We start from the raw sequence: 18,084 nt of genomic DNA on the forward strand, positions 1-18,084 counted from the left end.
CCCCGCCGCCACGAACCCGCGGGCAGGTTTCTTCCCCTCTCGCCGGCGGCCGCCGCCCGCCCCCGCCGGTGGGAGGAGCGGGGAGCGGCCCAGACCCCGCGGCGGCCGGAATCGCGGGTGGCCGAGTAGGCGGAGCCGCCGCGGCAGCGGGGAGCCGCGATATGTCGCACCCGTCCCCTCTCGCCCGGCCCAGCAAGCCCTGCAACCCCCGCGCCTTCTTCGATGTGGACATCGGGGGCGAGCGAGGTGGGGAGGGGGCGGGAAGCGGCCCTGGCGGCGGGGAGCGGGGGCGAGACCCGCGCGGGGGGGGGGGGGGCCGGGGCCGGGACACCCCTGTGCGGAACGCGCCAGGCCCAGGCCGGGTGGCAGCGGCACGGCCCATACCCGGGCCAGGCCGCGGGGCCGAACGTTCTCGACGGGGAGGGACTGTTGGGCTCCGGTGGCGCCGGGCCGGGCGCTGTCTCCGCCCGGGAGGAGGAGAAACAGGGCCCCGCCGCGAACGGGCCTCCTGTGGGGTGGGGAAGGGGCCTCCCTGCGCGCTCCCTCCGAGGTTTTCCCGCCAGAACGAACAGGCCCGAGGCAAATAGAGAGAAAGGCAACGTGGCTGCGTCGGCACCCCGTTCCCCGTGGCTTCCCAGCCGAGGGACATACCCGCGGGTGATGCAGGGGAGCAGGTACCTCCGTGCCTACACCGGTGGGGAACCCCTGCGACACGTTCCCTTCACAGCCACAGAGCCCTACAGTCCCCGGCGTGCCCATGGCGGCGGCCGGCTCCGGCAGGCGGGCTTCCACGTGCTGCCCGTGTGTCCTGCTTCCACGTGCTGCCCGTGTGCCCACCTCGGCCACCATCACAGCGACCCCCGCCTGGGGCTGCCACTGCTGGCTTCAAGCCGTGCCCACCGCCCGCCATGACTTGGGGAGGGGCTGCAGCATGCCAGGCCTTGCCTGGCTCCTGCCGCCGCTGCAGGCCTGGGGTGCACCGGGCAGTGGTGGTCTGCGGAGGTAAAGGCTGAGGCAAACTGGCGGTCCCGGTTGTTCTCTTGGCATCGACGGTGTTGCCAGAGGTCATTCCAAAATCTGGGCAAACGGCCAAGATGGAAATTAGGAAACAGCAACGTGGAAGCTGGGGTAGTAGTTGAAAGCGTAGGTTTTCGAAATTTGCTTGAGTGAAGACAGATGCTGCCTTTTTGTCAAGATACTGCCTCTCATTTATTCATTCTGCTACTCAAAAGAATAAAAGAAGAAAGTCTGTAAGACGATTTGCCTTTTATTGACTTTCAGTTGTCTAATTTGTTTTCATTCCTGTATTAATTAGAACTAATATATTTACATTTAGCTTCCGGGAGAGTGAAGTTATGTTAACTAATTGACTGTGAGGCTGATGAGAAAGCGGGAGCATCAACTGATGGCGGCTGCTAGGAGTGAGAAATAGCTCTCTGAGAAGCCAGTTTGTTAAAAGATGAGGATTTGACACAGAATCCATTTATCGACTATTACAGGATCTGTTAGCTACTCAGGTTTCAGTTCCTTTAGTTAAAACATGTACATGTTTGGATTTAATGATTGCTTGTAGCATTTGTAACTGTAAATAGCCATTACTCATATGCGTGTTAAGCATTACAGTGTCGTAGTAAAATTGGGGGTTTAACAGAATGAGGTATAAGGTCGAATAAAAGTCTCCACAAAACAGTCTTTTTTTAATTGTATCTTTTTTTGAGTGTACAAGCTACATATGTATGTTAAAATAGACATAAAATAAGTATGCATGTTAAAATACATAATTTGGCTTTAATATATGTGTGTGTGACTTCCCACGCAGATTTTTTGGCAGAAAATGCATTTGGCATTTTTGGTAGCTTTTGGCAGAATCTGTATTCCCCCTGAATTATTCTTAATAGTGGAATTCATTGTTGCTAATAACCTTGCTAAAAACTTAATGTAACTCTGCCAGCGATTGCTGCAGAACAACCACAAAATGTAAATTCAATAGTAATCTAAATAAAAATAATGGAGTCTGAAACATTAATTTCCTTTGCCCTGTAATGCTCCAGACATCACTGTGCCAAGGATGGGACTTAAAAATATGTCTCATTCTCTCTTTGTTATTTCAGTTGGACGCATTGTCTTTGAATTATTTGCTGACGTTGTACCTAAAACTGCTGAAAATTTCCGTGCGTTATGTACAGGAGAGAAGGGAACAGGGCCTACCACTGGAAAACCTCTCCATTATAAAGGATGTCCCTTCCACAGAAGTAAGTTCTATGAAATCCTCTGTTTTCCTGTAGGTAACAGAAGTCCTCCATTATCAGTATTTGAAATAATGTTAAATAATATTTCAGAGCACTTGTTTAAGAAATAACTTGACTGAAAGTAAGTTTTTGACTTTTTGATCCTCCTAATGAGTAGATGTTCTTACTATGCATTGACAGTAGTAAATTATAGTAATAGTAAAACAAGTGTACTATGAGTTGTGAATAGGTTGAACTGGATTTCAGGTAAAGGATTAAATATCAAGTGATGTCCACTTAACTGAAAAGGAGTACTTAGGGGACACTTGATAGATAAAAGGTGGGTTTTGGTTTTATTTAGGTGCAGGTGCTGGTGACAGGGATTGCTCTTCATCTCTGAATTGTTTTTCTTCATGCCTTTCCCGCCTTGATGCTATATTTTATAATCATTTTCTTTTGCAGTTATTAAGCAATTTATGGTCCAAGGTGGAGATTTCTCAAACCAAAATGGCACAGGTGGAGAAAGTATATATGGTGAAAAGTTTGAAGATGAAAACTTTCATTATAAGGTACTGTATTGAAAATAGTAATTGTATTAAGTTTTTGAAGTTTCAGTTATTTTTATTTTTCTTCAGGTTCAGAATTAGTGCTCTTTAGTCCAGTGTATTTTTAAGCAGTGGAAAGAATGCAGCAAAAAAGCCCCAAACTAGTTTGTCCTTAAAGTCTTTGTGGAATACAGAACAAATACATGTATGAATACATATAAAATAAGGTCAACCTCATTAAGACAAAGACAACCATAGTTTAGATTTTCTTTTTAATTGCACAATCAGAAATTAATTTGAAGCAATATTTCAGTTCTCATCAAAGTAGGGATATTATTTTAAAAGAGTGGCAGATTTTGTCACTCTGAAGCATATACAGTAAGTTAGCATTAAATGGATGTTATGCTTTTTTTTTTTTTCCATATACTAATAATATTCATAAGACTAGATGTGAGAAATACCTTTCTTAAGAAGTGGGGAATCCATGGTAGATTGCAGAATTAATCCAAAGAAAAATATAAAAGAGAGCATTTTCCCCACTACAGTTACTTTCAATGATATGAGAAGTAAAAGGCTTTTTACGAATGGCTTTTTTTCACCCAGAATGTTGGGAAAATGTGCTGTGAACAAAGCAAGTTTTTCAATATGCAAAGGTGTCGATTTGCGGATGCCATTTTAAGAGGTGCTGGCTTTGATGGCAGAAATTCCTACCCCTCCCATTACTTATTCCCACTCCTATATCACAGCTCACTATTTCATTACTAGCAACCATTAGTGCGGTCCCACAAGCAGTTTTGTCAGCCCAGCTGCGGGAAGAGAGGAGGGAGCTGTGCTGCAAGAGTAGGAAATTCTAAAACCGTCTTTGTCCTCGAAATCGGCATCTGGTGACACCAAGAAGACTGCAGGTGCATGTGCTTTACACACACAACAAGTACAGTTTTTGAACAACAGTTTTCTCAGGATGTGTCCTGTGTCTTTTCTTGTTTCTTTTGCAAAGGCATAACCTTCAAAATGTCCATTACCATTCCTCAGGCTTCTCTGTCATCAAAATCAGACGCAGTTAATGCCTCCAGGATCTGTCTTTTGACATAAGATTGAGTTCTTCTTTGTGCTTTTGAAGAAGAAATGTTTGCCTTCTGTATTTTTAAATCCTTTTCTTAAGCATTTTAGTTCTACCTTTCTTTAAAAATGGGTATTCCAGAAAGGGAAGAAGACTGCTTTTGACCATACTGTACAGCAGGTCTGTGTACCTTAAGCCTGCAACGTATACAGTATTTGAAGATCTCCAAATTTAAGTATTACCTGTACACTGTGACTTACATTGTTTGGCTAGCAGAGTTAGCTATTCTGCAGAAAAGTGGCAACCATTATAATTGTTCTGAGTGCTCATCCGTGTTCTCAGCTGTACATAAAGGGCTGTGTGGCTGGAAAAAGCCCCTGTGTTTGAACTATCAGTAATTGCATCTTGAACCTGGGTGGGAGTACTACTTGGAAACAACAAAAATAACATGTTCTGCAAGTACCCCTTACAACAGCCAAGACACCTGCTGCTGTAGGTGTAACAATTCTCAGCATTGGCATGAACTGTTTTCATATCGTGTTATTATGTGATAGCATATGAATGACTCCTCAACAAGACTGACTAAACAACTTACAGACGTTGTTGTCCCATGGTTAAGACAAAGCCCTGACTTCAATTGCGCTTGCCACCAAACAGTATTTTAGGAAAAGAAAATACGTCAATCCCCCACTAATCAGGCATCAAAGTCCACGGCCAAGGTCGGAGCAATAACTGGAAATGTAGCTCCAGAATTCATCATAGAGTTAATTATAGTTGTGAGAGATGTTCTCTGAAGTCTGACACTTGCTATGGTGATGCCCATAGAACTTCTGCTTAAAGTTACTCTTCTGCATTGGTCCTTGTCACAGGATCTCTAGCTCCCTGGAGAAGGAGACTTGGTGTCATCGTTCCTTTTTTAGTTGTACTGTCAAGTGAGATCTGGAGGTAATTATGAATGGAATGTAAATGATCCCCATTTCTGTACTTCTCTGACTGCTCAGCTATAACAAAAGTTGTCAGTGTGCCAGGGATGAGTTGAAGAACTCACTTGGATCTTATACTGAGTCTGGGAGCTCGGTTCCCATCATCTGTTGGCCAAGTATGTTAGGATTTTAGTGGGAGTTAAAATGCCTCTACTACATAGAAATTCACTGGATCTTGCACTTAATCTAGCAGTCCCGCAAAGTCTCATCAAACCACTGTCTTGGTCAATGATGAGTTGGTTTTTTTGACACTTGAGGACACTGGAGCTACCTGTTTGTTCTTGTGTTGTTTGTATGGTTTCTTGTAAATTGCAATAAACTGCAAGACTTTGTCTGTAGTCAGCTTAACCATGTCAGATCAATCCCACTAGGCTTTTTTTGGTGTTACTTCTCCAGCTAATGTCTGTGCTGTTGTGGAACACCGAACTTACTTAGTCCTCAAGCGGTGTTATTACCATGGTATAGTTTTGCAAGCCTTGAATAGGTCAGAGAATCTGTTTTCGTCTGGACTTTTTTACTTGCTTTATAAGCTTACAAAATGACAAGCAGAAACCATCACGGGAAAGACTACTGTAATCTGCAGTGTTCAAAACACTCATGGCAAGAAAATGCATGAGTGACAACAGTTTTGTTTATAAATAGGGACTCTCATCATGAGACTAATGTTGAGACTTGGTCCCAGACGAAATGGGGTTGCATGTTAAGTGTGAAGATCAGAGCCGCCAGACTACTGTATGTAACTTTCCAACTTGTCCTCTAAGTCTTTACAGACAAAAGGTAAACATGCAAGTGTAAGGCAACACCAGAGCTTACTGTTACTTGGCTCTTTGTTTACAAACCATTAGCATTAGTTGTAATTGAAAAAAAAAAAAAAAAAAAAAGGTAAGATTTACAGGTCTTATTCTGCCTCTTGTGCAGTGAATCAGTGACCAGCCTCAAATGCTCTTTGCAAAAGTCTCCTATGGCAGAACCTTTCTGATTAACTTGTTTGCCAGCAACTACGATACAAAATGTCAGATGTTTCTTTTGGAGGCTGTGTTCCTGCAGGCTTGCTACCAGATGCCTTCTCTTGCTGTGGATCACAGGCTTCTACTTTGTCATTTGCCATCTCTTGATTCCCAGGATGAGTTTCAAGATTAGAAGAGATAAAACCAGACTTATTCCAGTAGCTCTCTGTTGGCTGGGTGCAACTCTAGCTCTCGGCTGTACAATCTTTTCCCAGAGTTCCTGAGCCAAATCCTGGTTGAAGGATTCAGACTCATTGTGCCATATGACCAGATGAACACCTCAGGCAAGGAGTTCTCCCTACTACCATGAAAATCTAAACACTGTGTGGGAAAACAGTTTTCAAAACAACAGGTTCTTCAAAGTGGTAGAGACTATAAGGGACAAATTGGATGCTTAAATACAGCTGTCTCAGACTGTTGTCTCAAAGTAATCAACCTCCCGTCGAGCTGTGAGGTCTGCTTCACAGCAGTTTCTGCTCCCGTCTTCTCTGTGCAGTCATGCTTTTTTTTTTTTTTCCCTCCCATCCTCCTTACAGTATCAAGTTTCTTAGGTATACCACAGCTTGCATGCTTCAGACATGTACCAGTGTCTTGGTATAATATACTGACTTATATTAAATGGAGTTCCTTGCACTTAATAACCAGATCAGCTTGGGGAGAATAATATCTTAATAGCTGTGTCATGCCAGTTTAACAAGAGATTGACAACACATACAAAAAGTACATTTTTGCAGTACAAGTGAAAATGAAATAATCTGCATGATGGAGCAATATAATTCCTATTTCAAAGAAGGAAAAAGTACTTATGGCAAACTAAATAAACAGTATCTTTTCATGTTGGGCTGTTTAATAAATTTTTATTAGTTTGTGGCCTGGTAGCATGAGCCAAAATAATTAGATGGTTAAAAATCCCAGCAGAATAAAAACTCTCTCTAGGAAAGTGAAGGAGTTAAAAAACCCCCACCAACCTTTAAATAATAAAGACCACAGTCCCCTAAAAGCCACAGTTTTTCAACATACTTTCTGTGAGTAGCCCTTATAAAATTAACAATACATACCTATCTTGACAGTGTAACATTAAAGTTGGTTTAAGTGGTGTTTAGCTTTGTTTCTTGAGGCCAATGGTCTTGAATAATCCAGTGAGGAACTTCACATGTATCTCAGGTGATCTGTCTAAACTCAGCAGCTGTGCAGGGGATTGAGTGTACAGAAGCAGACATGTTACAGCATCACATCACAGATGTGGCTCTGCTTGCTAGACTGCTAGGTGGCAAGTAAAGATGCAGAGCTGGGCGTTTGCCCTCTTCAGTCACGATAGGTAAAATTAGTTGCCAACTGTATGTAACTGGTTTACCAAGTTGTCATTATGGCTGTCCTTGTTATACGTATTAATAGGCTTACAGAATCTTATGTGTGGTTTTATAACAGATCTTTTATACGTTGATTGTGATTTTTTTTTTTTTTTTTCCCCGCAATGCAGCATGATAAACCAGGGCTGCTGAGCATGGCAAATGCAGGACCCGGTACTAATGGCTCTCAGTTCTTTATTACAACGGTGCCTACTTCTCACCTGGATGGGAAACATGTGGTGTTTGGCCAAGTGATCAAAGGAATGGGTGTAGTTAAAATACTGGAAAACGTTGAAGTAAAAGGAGAAACTCCTGTTAAGGTAAACAAAATCCAAAGCACTTAGGGATAATGTTTATTCTTCCTTATATGATATATATTCATTTCTTCTAAATGTTTGGTGTAATGTTTAGCACTATTAAATGTTAGCCGGTTATTTTTGCTAACAGTGTTAATTTCCATTTTACTGTCCTTGTTAAAAGGCTTTTGTTCCGTTGCTGTAAATTTCCCCTGCACAAACAATTGATTTATTATTCAACACAGCTGTGAGGGTGGAAGCCTTTATCAGGGTGAAGGTGGAAATGCACAGCTGGAAGTGTAGGATGGGTGATGAAATTAAAAGGTGGAATTCACAACCCTACCTAAGTGATATGTAATTCTTATGAATTTTATGTCAGAAGTTGTTGTACTTCTGGAAGAGCAATCGGTGTGTAGGTCATGTCAGTTTGTGGTTGTTTGAAAAATTAATACCTCTGTAACTTTAAAAGACTTGGCAATTTAAGAAAGAACCATCTTCTCTAATGTAGTAGAACTTCCATGTCTTGTGTTTTGCTGCAGCTCAGCTTGCTGCCAGTTCCTCTTCCAGCCTCTCCATGTAGCGTGGGTATGGTGTTCTTGGAATGCTGCTCCTCTGAACACAACACTTCTGTGATAAAAGCCTTTTGATGAGGATAGGCTAATGATGTGATGGGTTTCTGAAATCAGTGCACCCAAACAACAGATGAAAAAGCATTTTTACTGAATTTCAAAGAGCACTCAAGTTGTGGCTTTTTTGGGGGGAAATTGTCATAATAAGCAATATTGCTATTTACACTTTATTTTTTCAGTTGTGCGTCATTGCAGAATGTGGAGAGCTAAAGGAAGGAGATGATTGGGGAATTGTTCCCCAGGATGGATCTGGAGATGTTCATCCAGATTTTCCTGAAGATTCAGATATAGACTTGAAAGATGTAAGTTTTTTTCTTTTAAGGTATTTTACAGAATGCAAGACTTGTAGGTAATCTGAGTTATATGGTGTCTGTGATGATGTTCACTAAGCGTTTTGTCTTAAGAATCGATCAAGCTCCTGATTAAATGGTGACATTCAATTTTAGGAAAGAGAATGGTGTGGGAGGGGATTGCTATCTCTTTTTTTTAGTGCTAATTGCGGCTGATTTTTTCCCCAGTAACTAAAACCACAATTACTTACAGTTATTACACTTTTTTTCTGTTCTTCGTTTCTTTTTACTTTTGTTTGTGCTGTAGTGACAAATTGCAATTACTAGAACTCCATCCTGCAGATGACTAACTTAATGTTGTACCTACACACTTTTTCTGTGCAACTTTTTAAATATCCACCCTTAAAAAGATTTTGCCTTACTTACTAGAAATAATAAAGGATTGACCTCTTTAAAAGATTTTTACTACATCAGAGCTAGTTGTTCTCAATTCCCAGTAGCTGTGTGCTTCTCACGTTGTTCAAACTGAAGGAAGACCTGTTGTTGAGAGTTACGGAGCAGACTGGTGAAAGCAGCTCTTCTGCAGGTTTTTGCTTTATCATGAAAGTGAAATAGGCAAACTGTAAATCAAACAGTGATTTGTGAGAAGGTAAAAAAAGGGGGCTGCACATGTAGATTCCAAATACAGAATTAGAAATAGAATAGTAAAAAAACCATTACAGGTAGAAACCAGGAACTCCTTGTATGTGGCTATTGAGAAGCACTTGAACTTGTGAAAATGTTTTTGGATAGCATTTGCTGTGGTTCAGAACTGAAGTTGGCAGGTGCCTGCCTCCTTTAACTTTATAAACTTGTTCATATAAACTAACTACAGAAACCATGGTGTCATTGGTCTTATGTTGTGATCAGTTTTTTTCAAGGTCAGTAATTCTAGTAGGGTAGAAGTGTAAACTGATAGTATTACAAACGACAATATATACATTTGACAGAGCTTAAGACATCTGTGGTATAGACAGCAGTAATTATAAACTGTTTATTGCCACTGGAAAAGTAACTTAACACTTGAAATGTATGCCATTCTGGAAATAGAAATGATGGATTTGATAAAGACAGGCAGTTGTTCTTTTTCTCCTTCAATAGATGTTTCAAGTGTTTTGAGAGAAGGAGAATTGTGTTGTTACGACTTCTAGTTTGAGAGCATGCAGAGTTCAGGTGACTAATACCATTTTGAGAAGCAGAGGACAAAATTTTCTCAGGAAATAAGGCAGTCTTGGTTGAATACTTCGATTGTTAACATGACTTCTTTTCTATGAATAACGGCCAACACCTTTATATATAGCTTTGTGTGGGTAGCAGCATTTAGGGGAAGGAGTTGAACTGCTATGTTGTCTCCGGTATTTTCTCACCCTTTATACTGTAGAAAACCTGTTAGGAATTTCATCTTTCAGACTATTGTGTGACATAAAGTAGAGAATATTACAGGAGTGGTTTGAAGCTAGTATTTGTCTAAAATCGGAATATTTTTATTCTGAGATTTTATAATCTTTGAAAGAGGATGGACATGGTATCCTACTGTTAAACGTCAAGTAATTCAAGACTTCTTTCATAAGTACATTCATACTTTATATTTTCCATCTATTTTATTAGGTTGACAAGATTGTGGCCATAGCAGAAGACATAAAGAATATAGGAAATACTTTCTTCAAATCGCAAAATTGGGCAATGGCAGCTAAAAAGTATAGTAAAAGTTTACGGTAAGGCTATCATCATTCAATCAGGTAGTTCCTGTAACCCAAATTAATACTGCTATCAAGCAATGATATGTGCATTTAAAAAGTGCCTGTTGCTGTGCTCTTTCCTTTTTTTTAAAAAAAGAGCCTTCTGAATCTGGAAAACATCAGGTTGATTTTCACCTACTTATTCCCGTACGTCTTCTGCTCATCGCTAGGTAAGCGCTATAGGCAGGAAGTATTGTTTGGATCTGACTAAATGCTCCTTTTTTAATACTCTCGCTGTGCTGGTGCATAACTGGGAAGAAAAGCACAATAGTATACAGGGTAGTTAATGGACAGAAAAAGAGGGAGATAACTTTTTGTCTGATTTCTAAAAAACAGTAGGCTTAGGAAATTGGTAAGTTCAAGAGAGAGTACCACCAAATGTGACCCTTATTAATTCATTATTATTTTTTCTGAGGCTCCATACCATCATCCTGACTCCATGTATAATTCAGACTTGCCTTCAAAATCGTAGTCTTTCTGCTTTTGTTTCCATACTGCTCCTTTCTTCTTTTCACGCTTTTTGCTTTATGTATATGAGCTTCTCCTAAAAACTTTTTTTAAAGTTAACTGACCTTTATCCCTACCTTCTTAATGATCACTAGCAGTAACAATAATGAAAGAACAAAAGAATTCAGGCATGTTTAATGCTTCAGCTGAGTTTAACTGACTGGGTTTCAAACAAATGATGTCCTTCTGAAGCATAAAAATGAATCCTTTAATTACAGGTATTAACCCAAGATGCAACGTCTCCCCTTCCCTCAAAAAGCCCATGATAGACCAACAGAAGCCCCAAAGTAAATTGGATTTCTATGTAAACCTTTTAGAAATCGTACAGAAAAAAGGCTGGAATGGATCTTTAAGGATCTTTGTGTTGTATCTGTCCATTTCCTACCCCATTCCTAGGTAAATATCAGGTATAACTATGCCATCCCTTACAGTTGCTTGTTCTTAAGCACACCCAGTGAAGGCTCTTCCAGTTTGAGTAGACAGCTTTTATTTGGTGTTTATTTGTCCCTGTGGATGGAAAGGATAGTAACCTTCCTAGACTAAACAAATCTGATCATCCCAGCTCTTCTTTATAGGTCAAACTTCTGTGGACATGTCCTGTTGTTTTATCTTAAAATCTAATACTTTATGTAGGATGGTATACTTAGCTGGCACTTAGCCAGAACTGATAGGAATAGAATAGCTCTTACTGGGCTATCTCCCATGTGTTGTATACAACTCACCTAGCAAACCATCTGGCAATGTTGTTTTTTTTCTTTTTACCAACAGTAACCATTATAACCTTCTGTTCTTTTTCTTGTCTTAGAATCATAGAATGGCTTAGTTGGAAGGGACCTTAAAGATCACCTAGTTCCAACCCCCCTGCCATGGGCAGGGACACCTTCCACTAGACCAGGTTGCTCAAAGCCCCATCCAACCTGGCCTTGAACACTTCCAGGGATGGGGCATCCACAACTTCTCTGGGCAACCTGTTCTACTGCCTCACCACCCTCACAGTAAAAAATTTCTTCCTAATATCTAATCTAGATCTACCCTCTTTCAGTTTAAAGCCATTTCCCCTTGTTTGATCACTACATGCCCTTGTAAAAAGTCCCTCTCCAGCTTTCCTGTAGGCCCCCTTTATGTACTGGAAGGCTGCTGTAATGTCTCCCCAGAGCCTTCTCTTCTCCAGGCTGAACAACCCCAACTCTCTCAGCCTGTCTGCATAGGAGAGGTTCTTCAGACCCCTGATCATCTCCGTGGCCCTCCTCTGGACTCACTCCAACAGGTCCACGTCCTCCTTATTTTGGGGGCCCCAGAGCTGAACACGGTACTCCAGGTGGGGTCTCACAAGAGCAGAGGGGTAGAATCACCTCCCTCAACCTGCTGGTCACGCTTCTTTTGATGCGGCCCAAGATATGGTTGGCTTTCTGGGCTGCAAACACACATTGCCGGGTCATGCTGAGCTTCTTGTCAACAAACACCCCCAAGTCCTCCTTTGCAGGGCTGCTCTCAATCCACTCATTGCCCAGCCTGCATTTGTGCTTGGGATTGCCCCGACCCACATGGAGGACCTTGCACTTGGCCCTGTTGAACTTCATGAGGTTCACACGGGCCCACCTCTCAAGCCTGTCAAGGTCTCTCTGGATGGCATCCCTTCCCTCCAGCATGTCAACCGCACTACACAGCTTGGTGTCATCAGCAAACTTGCTGAGGGTGCACTTGATCCCACTGCCCATGTCGCCAACAAAGATGTTAAACAGCGCCAGTCCCAATACCAACCCCTGAGAAACACCACTCGTCACTGGTCTCCACCTGGACATCGAGCCATTGACTGCAGCTCTTTGAGCGTGACCATCCAGCCAATTCCTTATCTACCAAGTGGTCCATCCGTCAAATCCATGTCTCTCCAATTTAGAGACAAGGATGTCGTTCAGGACAGTGTCAAACGCTTTGCACAAGTCCAGGTAGATGACATCAGTTGCTCTTCCCTTATCCACCAACGCTGTAACCCCATCATAGAAGGCCACCAAATTTGTCAGGCCTGATTTGCCCTTAGAAAAGCCATGCTGGCTGCCACCAGTTACCTCCCTATTTTCCATGTGCCCTAGCATAGTTTCCAGGAGGATCTGCTCCATGATGTTGCTGGGGACAGAGGTGAGACTGACTGGCCTGTAGTCTTAATGCTGCTTAACCAGTTTTTTTAAGGTATTTTATATGTAAGAATTGACACTTTTTTGTCAAAAAATGTATTGCTTCGTACTGTCTCCCTTGATACTCATCTTACTGATTTCTTTGAGTTGGAAGCTCTATTTTTGTTTCCAGAATGGTCTTTCATGTTTTGGTGTGATTTATAAATATTATAGGTGTATTCTATTTGTTTTGAACATAACAGTTTTGTATTATAACTCTCCCTAGCTTTTTACTCTTTTCTCTCCCTTCTGGTTCTCGTCTTTTGCATGATGCCCAGCAAGTGGAAGAATCACTGGGACTATGTCTAATTTATTTTTTAAGTATTGCTTATTTCTGTGATCCAAAGTTGTATACAAACCATTCAACACTCAAAAGATAGGGCATGCAGAAACTGAACTTACATAGGCAGTGATCTGCAAAGACTGCATTAATCATGGCGTGCTTAAAATGTGAATGCATGCAAACACGTGGTTTTTATTTTTTAAATAAAAACCACAGAGGTTCTATCAAGTAGGCCATTAAAAGAGTTAGAGCTTTTACATCCACAACAGACCTTTGCCACTTGAAATAAAAAACTGACAGCATTAATACATTGTAAATTAAGAAGAATGAGATAACAGTTTGCCTATGAAACAGAGATGCAGTAAATGATGTGGCTTAGTTCTGAAGCAGTGTCAGTTTTGAAGTTCAGGAGAAAAGTCATAAAGGAAGACTGTGCAAAGGAGGTGAAGTTACTAATGCTCATAAACCAGCCTCCTTTACAAAGTAAAGTTAGCTTCAGGGTTCAGCCAGAAATGCCTAAACTAATTAAAATATTACTGAGGGAACCGAAGAAGAGATGAAGCTTCCCATGAATGTGGAAGGTGCAGTGGTGGTGTTGACTTTTTGCCACTGATGAGCAACATGTTTTTTGAGAATAAACAGTCATTGAGATAAATTCTAATGGTTTCACGCCACCTAGAACAATGTATTTGTCTAAGAAAAAGAATGCTGTTAGTACAGTGGAGGACTAGGAGTTACAGGAGAACATTCACCAGTGAGTTCATCTTTTTTGTCAGGGTAGGTCTTAATATATTTAGTTTAATAAATATTTGTAGTAGTGGAATTGAAGCTGCTTTACAAATACCAGTTTGGATAGGCCAGTTTGCACATATCTGTGGAAGGATAGCTAAGGGCAGAACAAAATGGAAGTTGCAACACTAATACATGTTCTTTGTAAATCTGGTTTTCTGCAGGTATGTAGAAGCTTCTGAAGCAGTGGCAGAGGAGGCAGACAAACCAAAGTTGAAGACTGTTGCTTTGACCTGTGTTTTGAACATTGGCGCTTGTAAACTAAAACTGTCAGATTGGCAGGGAGCCATTGAAAGTTGTTCAGAGGTAAATTTAATGTTTAGTATTTTGATTAACAATTAGCCTATATAGAAAATGGAGACTGAAACTACAAAGCTTTTTCAAAGAGTCTTCTGACAAGCTTATGATTTGAAAGTAAACAAAGTAGAAGGCTGATTGTGAAGTTATTACTAACTTTCCAGTATGTGGCTTTTTAAAAAGATTTTGAAATTGAAATGACTCATTAGGAACAAACAGAAGAAGGCTGTTGCTTACTGCCAGAAAAAATGCATGCTGTCATTGTCAGTTTGGTTTGCAGAGCTGATTTTTATATTACAAAGAGTTAAACTGTTTTCAGTGGAAGAGGAGAGTACTTTTCTCTGGAAGACTAGTATGAGCAAAATGTTTTACTTGCTTTTAGATTTGATGGTCTTGTATTTTATTCATTTAAGTGATTTTTCTAACTAAAGCCTTTTTAGGAAGGCTTAGTGGTGAAATGAAACCAGTGAATAGGAAGAAGGGAGGAAAGAATTAATATGGAAATAATGAAAAATAATAGAAGTAAAGAAAAAAAAAGCAACAGTGACATAGACATACTGACAGAATTTAGTATATTTGAGGAAACTTTAAATAATTTAGTAAAACTCAGAAATTTTGAAGGAAACAGAGTAAAGAATGCTCTTATTTGTTAGCAGAGGAGCCTGAGCAGCATCTCCTAGGGCTTCATGCTGAAAGCAGGAGTCTCGGCTAATCTGTGTGTCTTTGGAGAGCTGGCTTGCTTTCTAGCCTGCTGATGGTGTTACCACAGGGAAGACTTTCATAAACCTATATTCAGAATGAACAAATGGGGTACGAGGAAAGAAAAAAAGTAAGAAAACTGTGTAATGTGGTATCTGTCATCTAGAAAATGGTAAAAAATTAAACAGCATTTGTGTTACAGATAGAAATTACTAATCATAATACGTGCCATTGTGGGGGGGGGAGGGAACACTTCCTTTTTCTTAAGATTACAGAATTGTTAGATAAAGGCAACTGCATAGCTGTAATAGACCTTTGTAAGGTATTTAGCTTAAGTCTCATAACAAGTGTTAAACAGTGTATCACTGTTTTAATCAGAACACCAGTTCCTAAGATTAACTAGTTAGAGTTCAAGGTAATTGTTAATGAGAAACTATACACTTTCATTTTTATGATTTCCTAAGGCCAAAAGCGATTTAAATTAACAATCTGTAATACATGCATTATTTGGTGTAAATAAGGAATTACACACGGCTGAACCTGTTCAAACAACCTTGCTTTAAAATAGCTGTAAGCACAGTGGTCGAGCTAAAAACAAGGAATGCTACCTATGTGTACACAGTGCAGACACCTAATTTTCTAATTCTTGACACAGAAGAGGCTCTAGGCTTTATAGCAGACAAATCAGGATGAGTGCCCAGAGTAATACTTCCTTTATATTAACATCCAATACTGCAGTGATTTAAAAAAAATCTGGATGCATTGTCTAATGTATATAACTTTTAATTAATAATTTAAAGTTAATAAATGAAATAAAGCCACACATCCATGCAAAGAGATTTCCTCTAATAACTAAGAAACTATATTATTTAAAGTAATTTAAAAAAAGACACTATAGAACTATCTGCAGTAAGAAAAAAGAACATGATCTTCACAAGTGTCCTGGTTTTGGCTGGGATAGAGTTAATTTTCTTCCTAGTAGCTGGTATAGTGTTACGTTTTGGGTTCACTATGAGAAGAATGTTGATAACACACTGATGTTTTCAGTTGTTGCTAAGTAGTGTTTAGACTAAAAGTCAAGGATTTTTCAGCTTCTCCTGCCCAGCCAGCAAGAAGGCTGGAGGGGCACAAGAAGCTGTGAGGGGACACAGCCAGGACAGCTGACCCAAACTGGCCAAAGGGGTATTCCATACCATGTGATGTGATGCCCAGTATATAAACTGGGGAGAGTTGGCCTGGGGGGGATCGCTGCTCGGGAATTAACTGGGCATCGGTCAGCAAGTGGTGAGCAATTGCATTGTGCATCATTTGTTTTGTATATTCCAATTACTTTTTTATTATTCTTGTCACTGTATTATTGTCATTATTAGTTTCTTCCTTTCTGTTCTATTAAACTGTTCTTATCTCAACCCATGAGTTTTACCTTTTTCCTTCCGATTCTCTCCCCCATCCCACTGGGTGGCGGGGGGGAAGTGAGTGAGCGGCTGCATAGTTGCTGGCTGGGGTTAAACCACGACAACAGGCAAGAAAACAAGACAGCTAGCTAGCCAAATTAACTGAGGTACTTAGAAAAAATAATTTAGGTAACCGAATAGTGGAACAATCTCTTTGCCCAGCCACTGTATTTCCTATATTGATATTGTCACATTAGAGCTGGCATATAAACCTTAGTGAAACCATTCAGCTCAAAAAAGGCATAATGACTGGAACTTGGCCAGGTTCCTGAAGCCTGAGATGGATTGCTTGTATGTATCTTTCTAGCCTACAGTAAAAAAAACTTTACAGGAAATCTGCTTGTTTTCTTTATGATGCCATTTTTTGGTGTGAAGGAAGAAGCTGCACTGTGAGACTCAAGGTCAGGATAATTTGAACTGCAGCAACACCTTTGTCTTGACAGCTATGTATATATACACACACACACAGAGGCTCCATTTGACCCATTTTATGCTTGTCCTTCACAAAAGACCACTTCTGGTGCAGTGGTATTAAGACGGATTAGCTAGCTATTCAGTGTGCTACATTATAGCATTCCTTTTTACATGTTTTGACAGCTTACCCTCAAACCAACTGGGGAGATTGTCTGCTGGTGTGAACTGTGCCATTTGCAGAGATGGGAGGCTGTGAAGTATATGAAATGTTAATGTGACAATTTTATTAAATTTACAGGCTCTTAAAATAGATCCAGCAAATACTAAAGCTCTCTACAGACGGGCTCAAGGATGGCAGGGAATAAAAGATCTCGATCAGGCATTGGTAATGATCACAATATTTAATTTCCTTTTTTAAATCTAAACATTTTATCAGAACATTAATTTATATTTCTCTTTTATTTAAGGCTGATCTTAAAAAGGCTCATGAAATAGCCCCTGAAGACAAAGGTAAAATAAAGCTGTTTGTTTATAAATTTTTTACTTTTTTTAAGAATGTAACAAACCAGGGTAGTATTCAGTAGGAAATTGTACCAGTGTGATGCCTAAATGCTGACTTCTAACAGCTTAAATGCTGATGTATTAAGCACAGAGCCCACTGAGGTGGAAAACCTGTTTTTATACAGCAGTGATGCTTCTGTTGCTTATGTAGGTCAACAGCATGCCTCTTGAACCATCTCCCTATTTCCTAGGGGTTTTATTAACTTTCTTAATTTCCTGGTCTAATTGGATAAGATTTTTAGCTCATAAATTCTGTGTTGGCACCAGTACTATGCTTGTACACCCTCCTCTACCTGGTTCCTTTACCAGGTGAAACAAAGTAAGGGACAAGGGGTTTTTGCTGCTAGTATCTGACCTAATAGAAGATTAAATGCAGTTTTCTTAAATGAGATAACATGGGTAAGTTGCAGCAGTGTGACCTGGTCTTGACATATAGGAGACCTAATGTAAAGAGATTACTATAACTGTATCATGGATTTTCTTTTTAAGCAGCTATCCAAACAGAAACACTCAGAATCAAGCAGAAGATAAAAGCCCAAAAGGAGAAAGAGAAGGCAGCTTACGCTAAAATGTTTGCTTGATTTTTTTTCTAAACTTTTAAATCTATGCACTGACTCATGCAAAAGGATAAACAGAACTGCTTTTTTCATTTGCCCTGTACTGCAATTTTCAGCATTTACAACTCAAAAGCATAAAAATAAAGAAACTGTTCAAAAGTGAAGTGGTTTTCTTTTTTTAAGCTGT

At 40.3% G+C, this 18,084-nt stretch overlaps 1 protein-coding gene across 1 annotated transcript; it reads left to right on the forward strand.

Annotated features, from left to right (window-relative positions):
• Positions 1-46: 46 nt before the first annotated feature.
• On the forward strand, positions 47-18,061 carry PPID (peptidylprolyl isomerase D). Its single transcript, XM_030029172.2, has 10 exons — positions 47-246; positions 2,112-2,252; positions 2,691-2,797; positions 7,304-7,492; positions 8,277-8,399; positions 10,035-10,141; positions 14,080-14,221; positions 17,078-17,164; positions 17,247-17,289; positions 17,833-18,061. Exons 1-10 carry the CDS (start codon positions 162-164, stop codon positions 17,919-17,921), a joined length of 1,113 nt encoding a protein of 370 aa, XP_029885032.1. The 5' UTR covers positions 47-161; the 3' UTR covers positions 17,922-18,061.
• The last annotated feature ends 23 nt before the right edge of the window (positions 18,062-18,084 follow it).

Source organism: Aquila chrysaetos, chromosome 1 (assembly GCF_900496995.4).
Source record: "Aquila chrysaetos chrysaetos chromosome 1, bAquChr1.4, whole genome shotgun sequence".
Lineage (NCBI taxonomy): Eukaryota > Metazoa > Chordata > Aves > Accipitriformes > Accipitridae > Aquila > Aquila chrysaetos.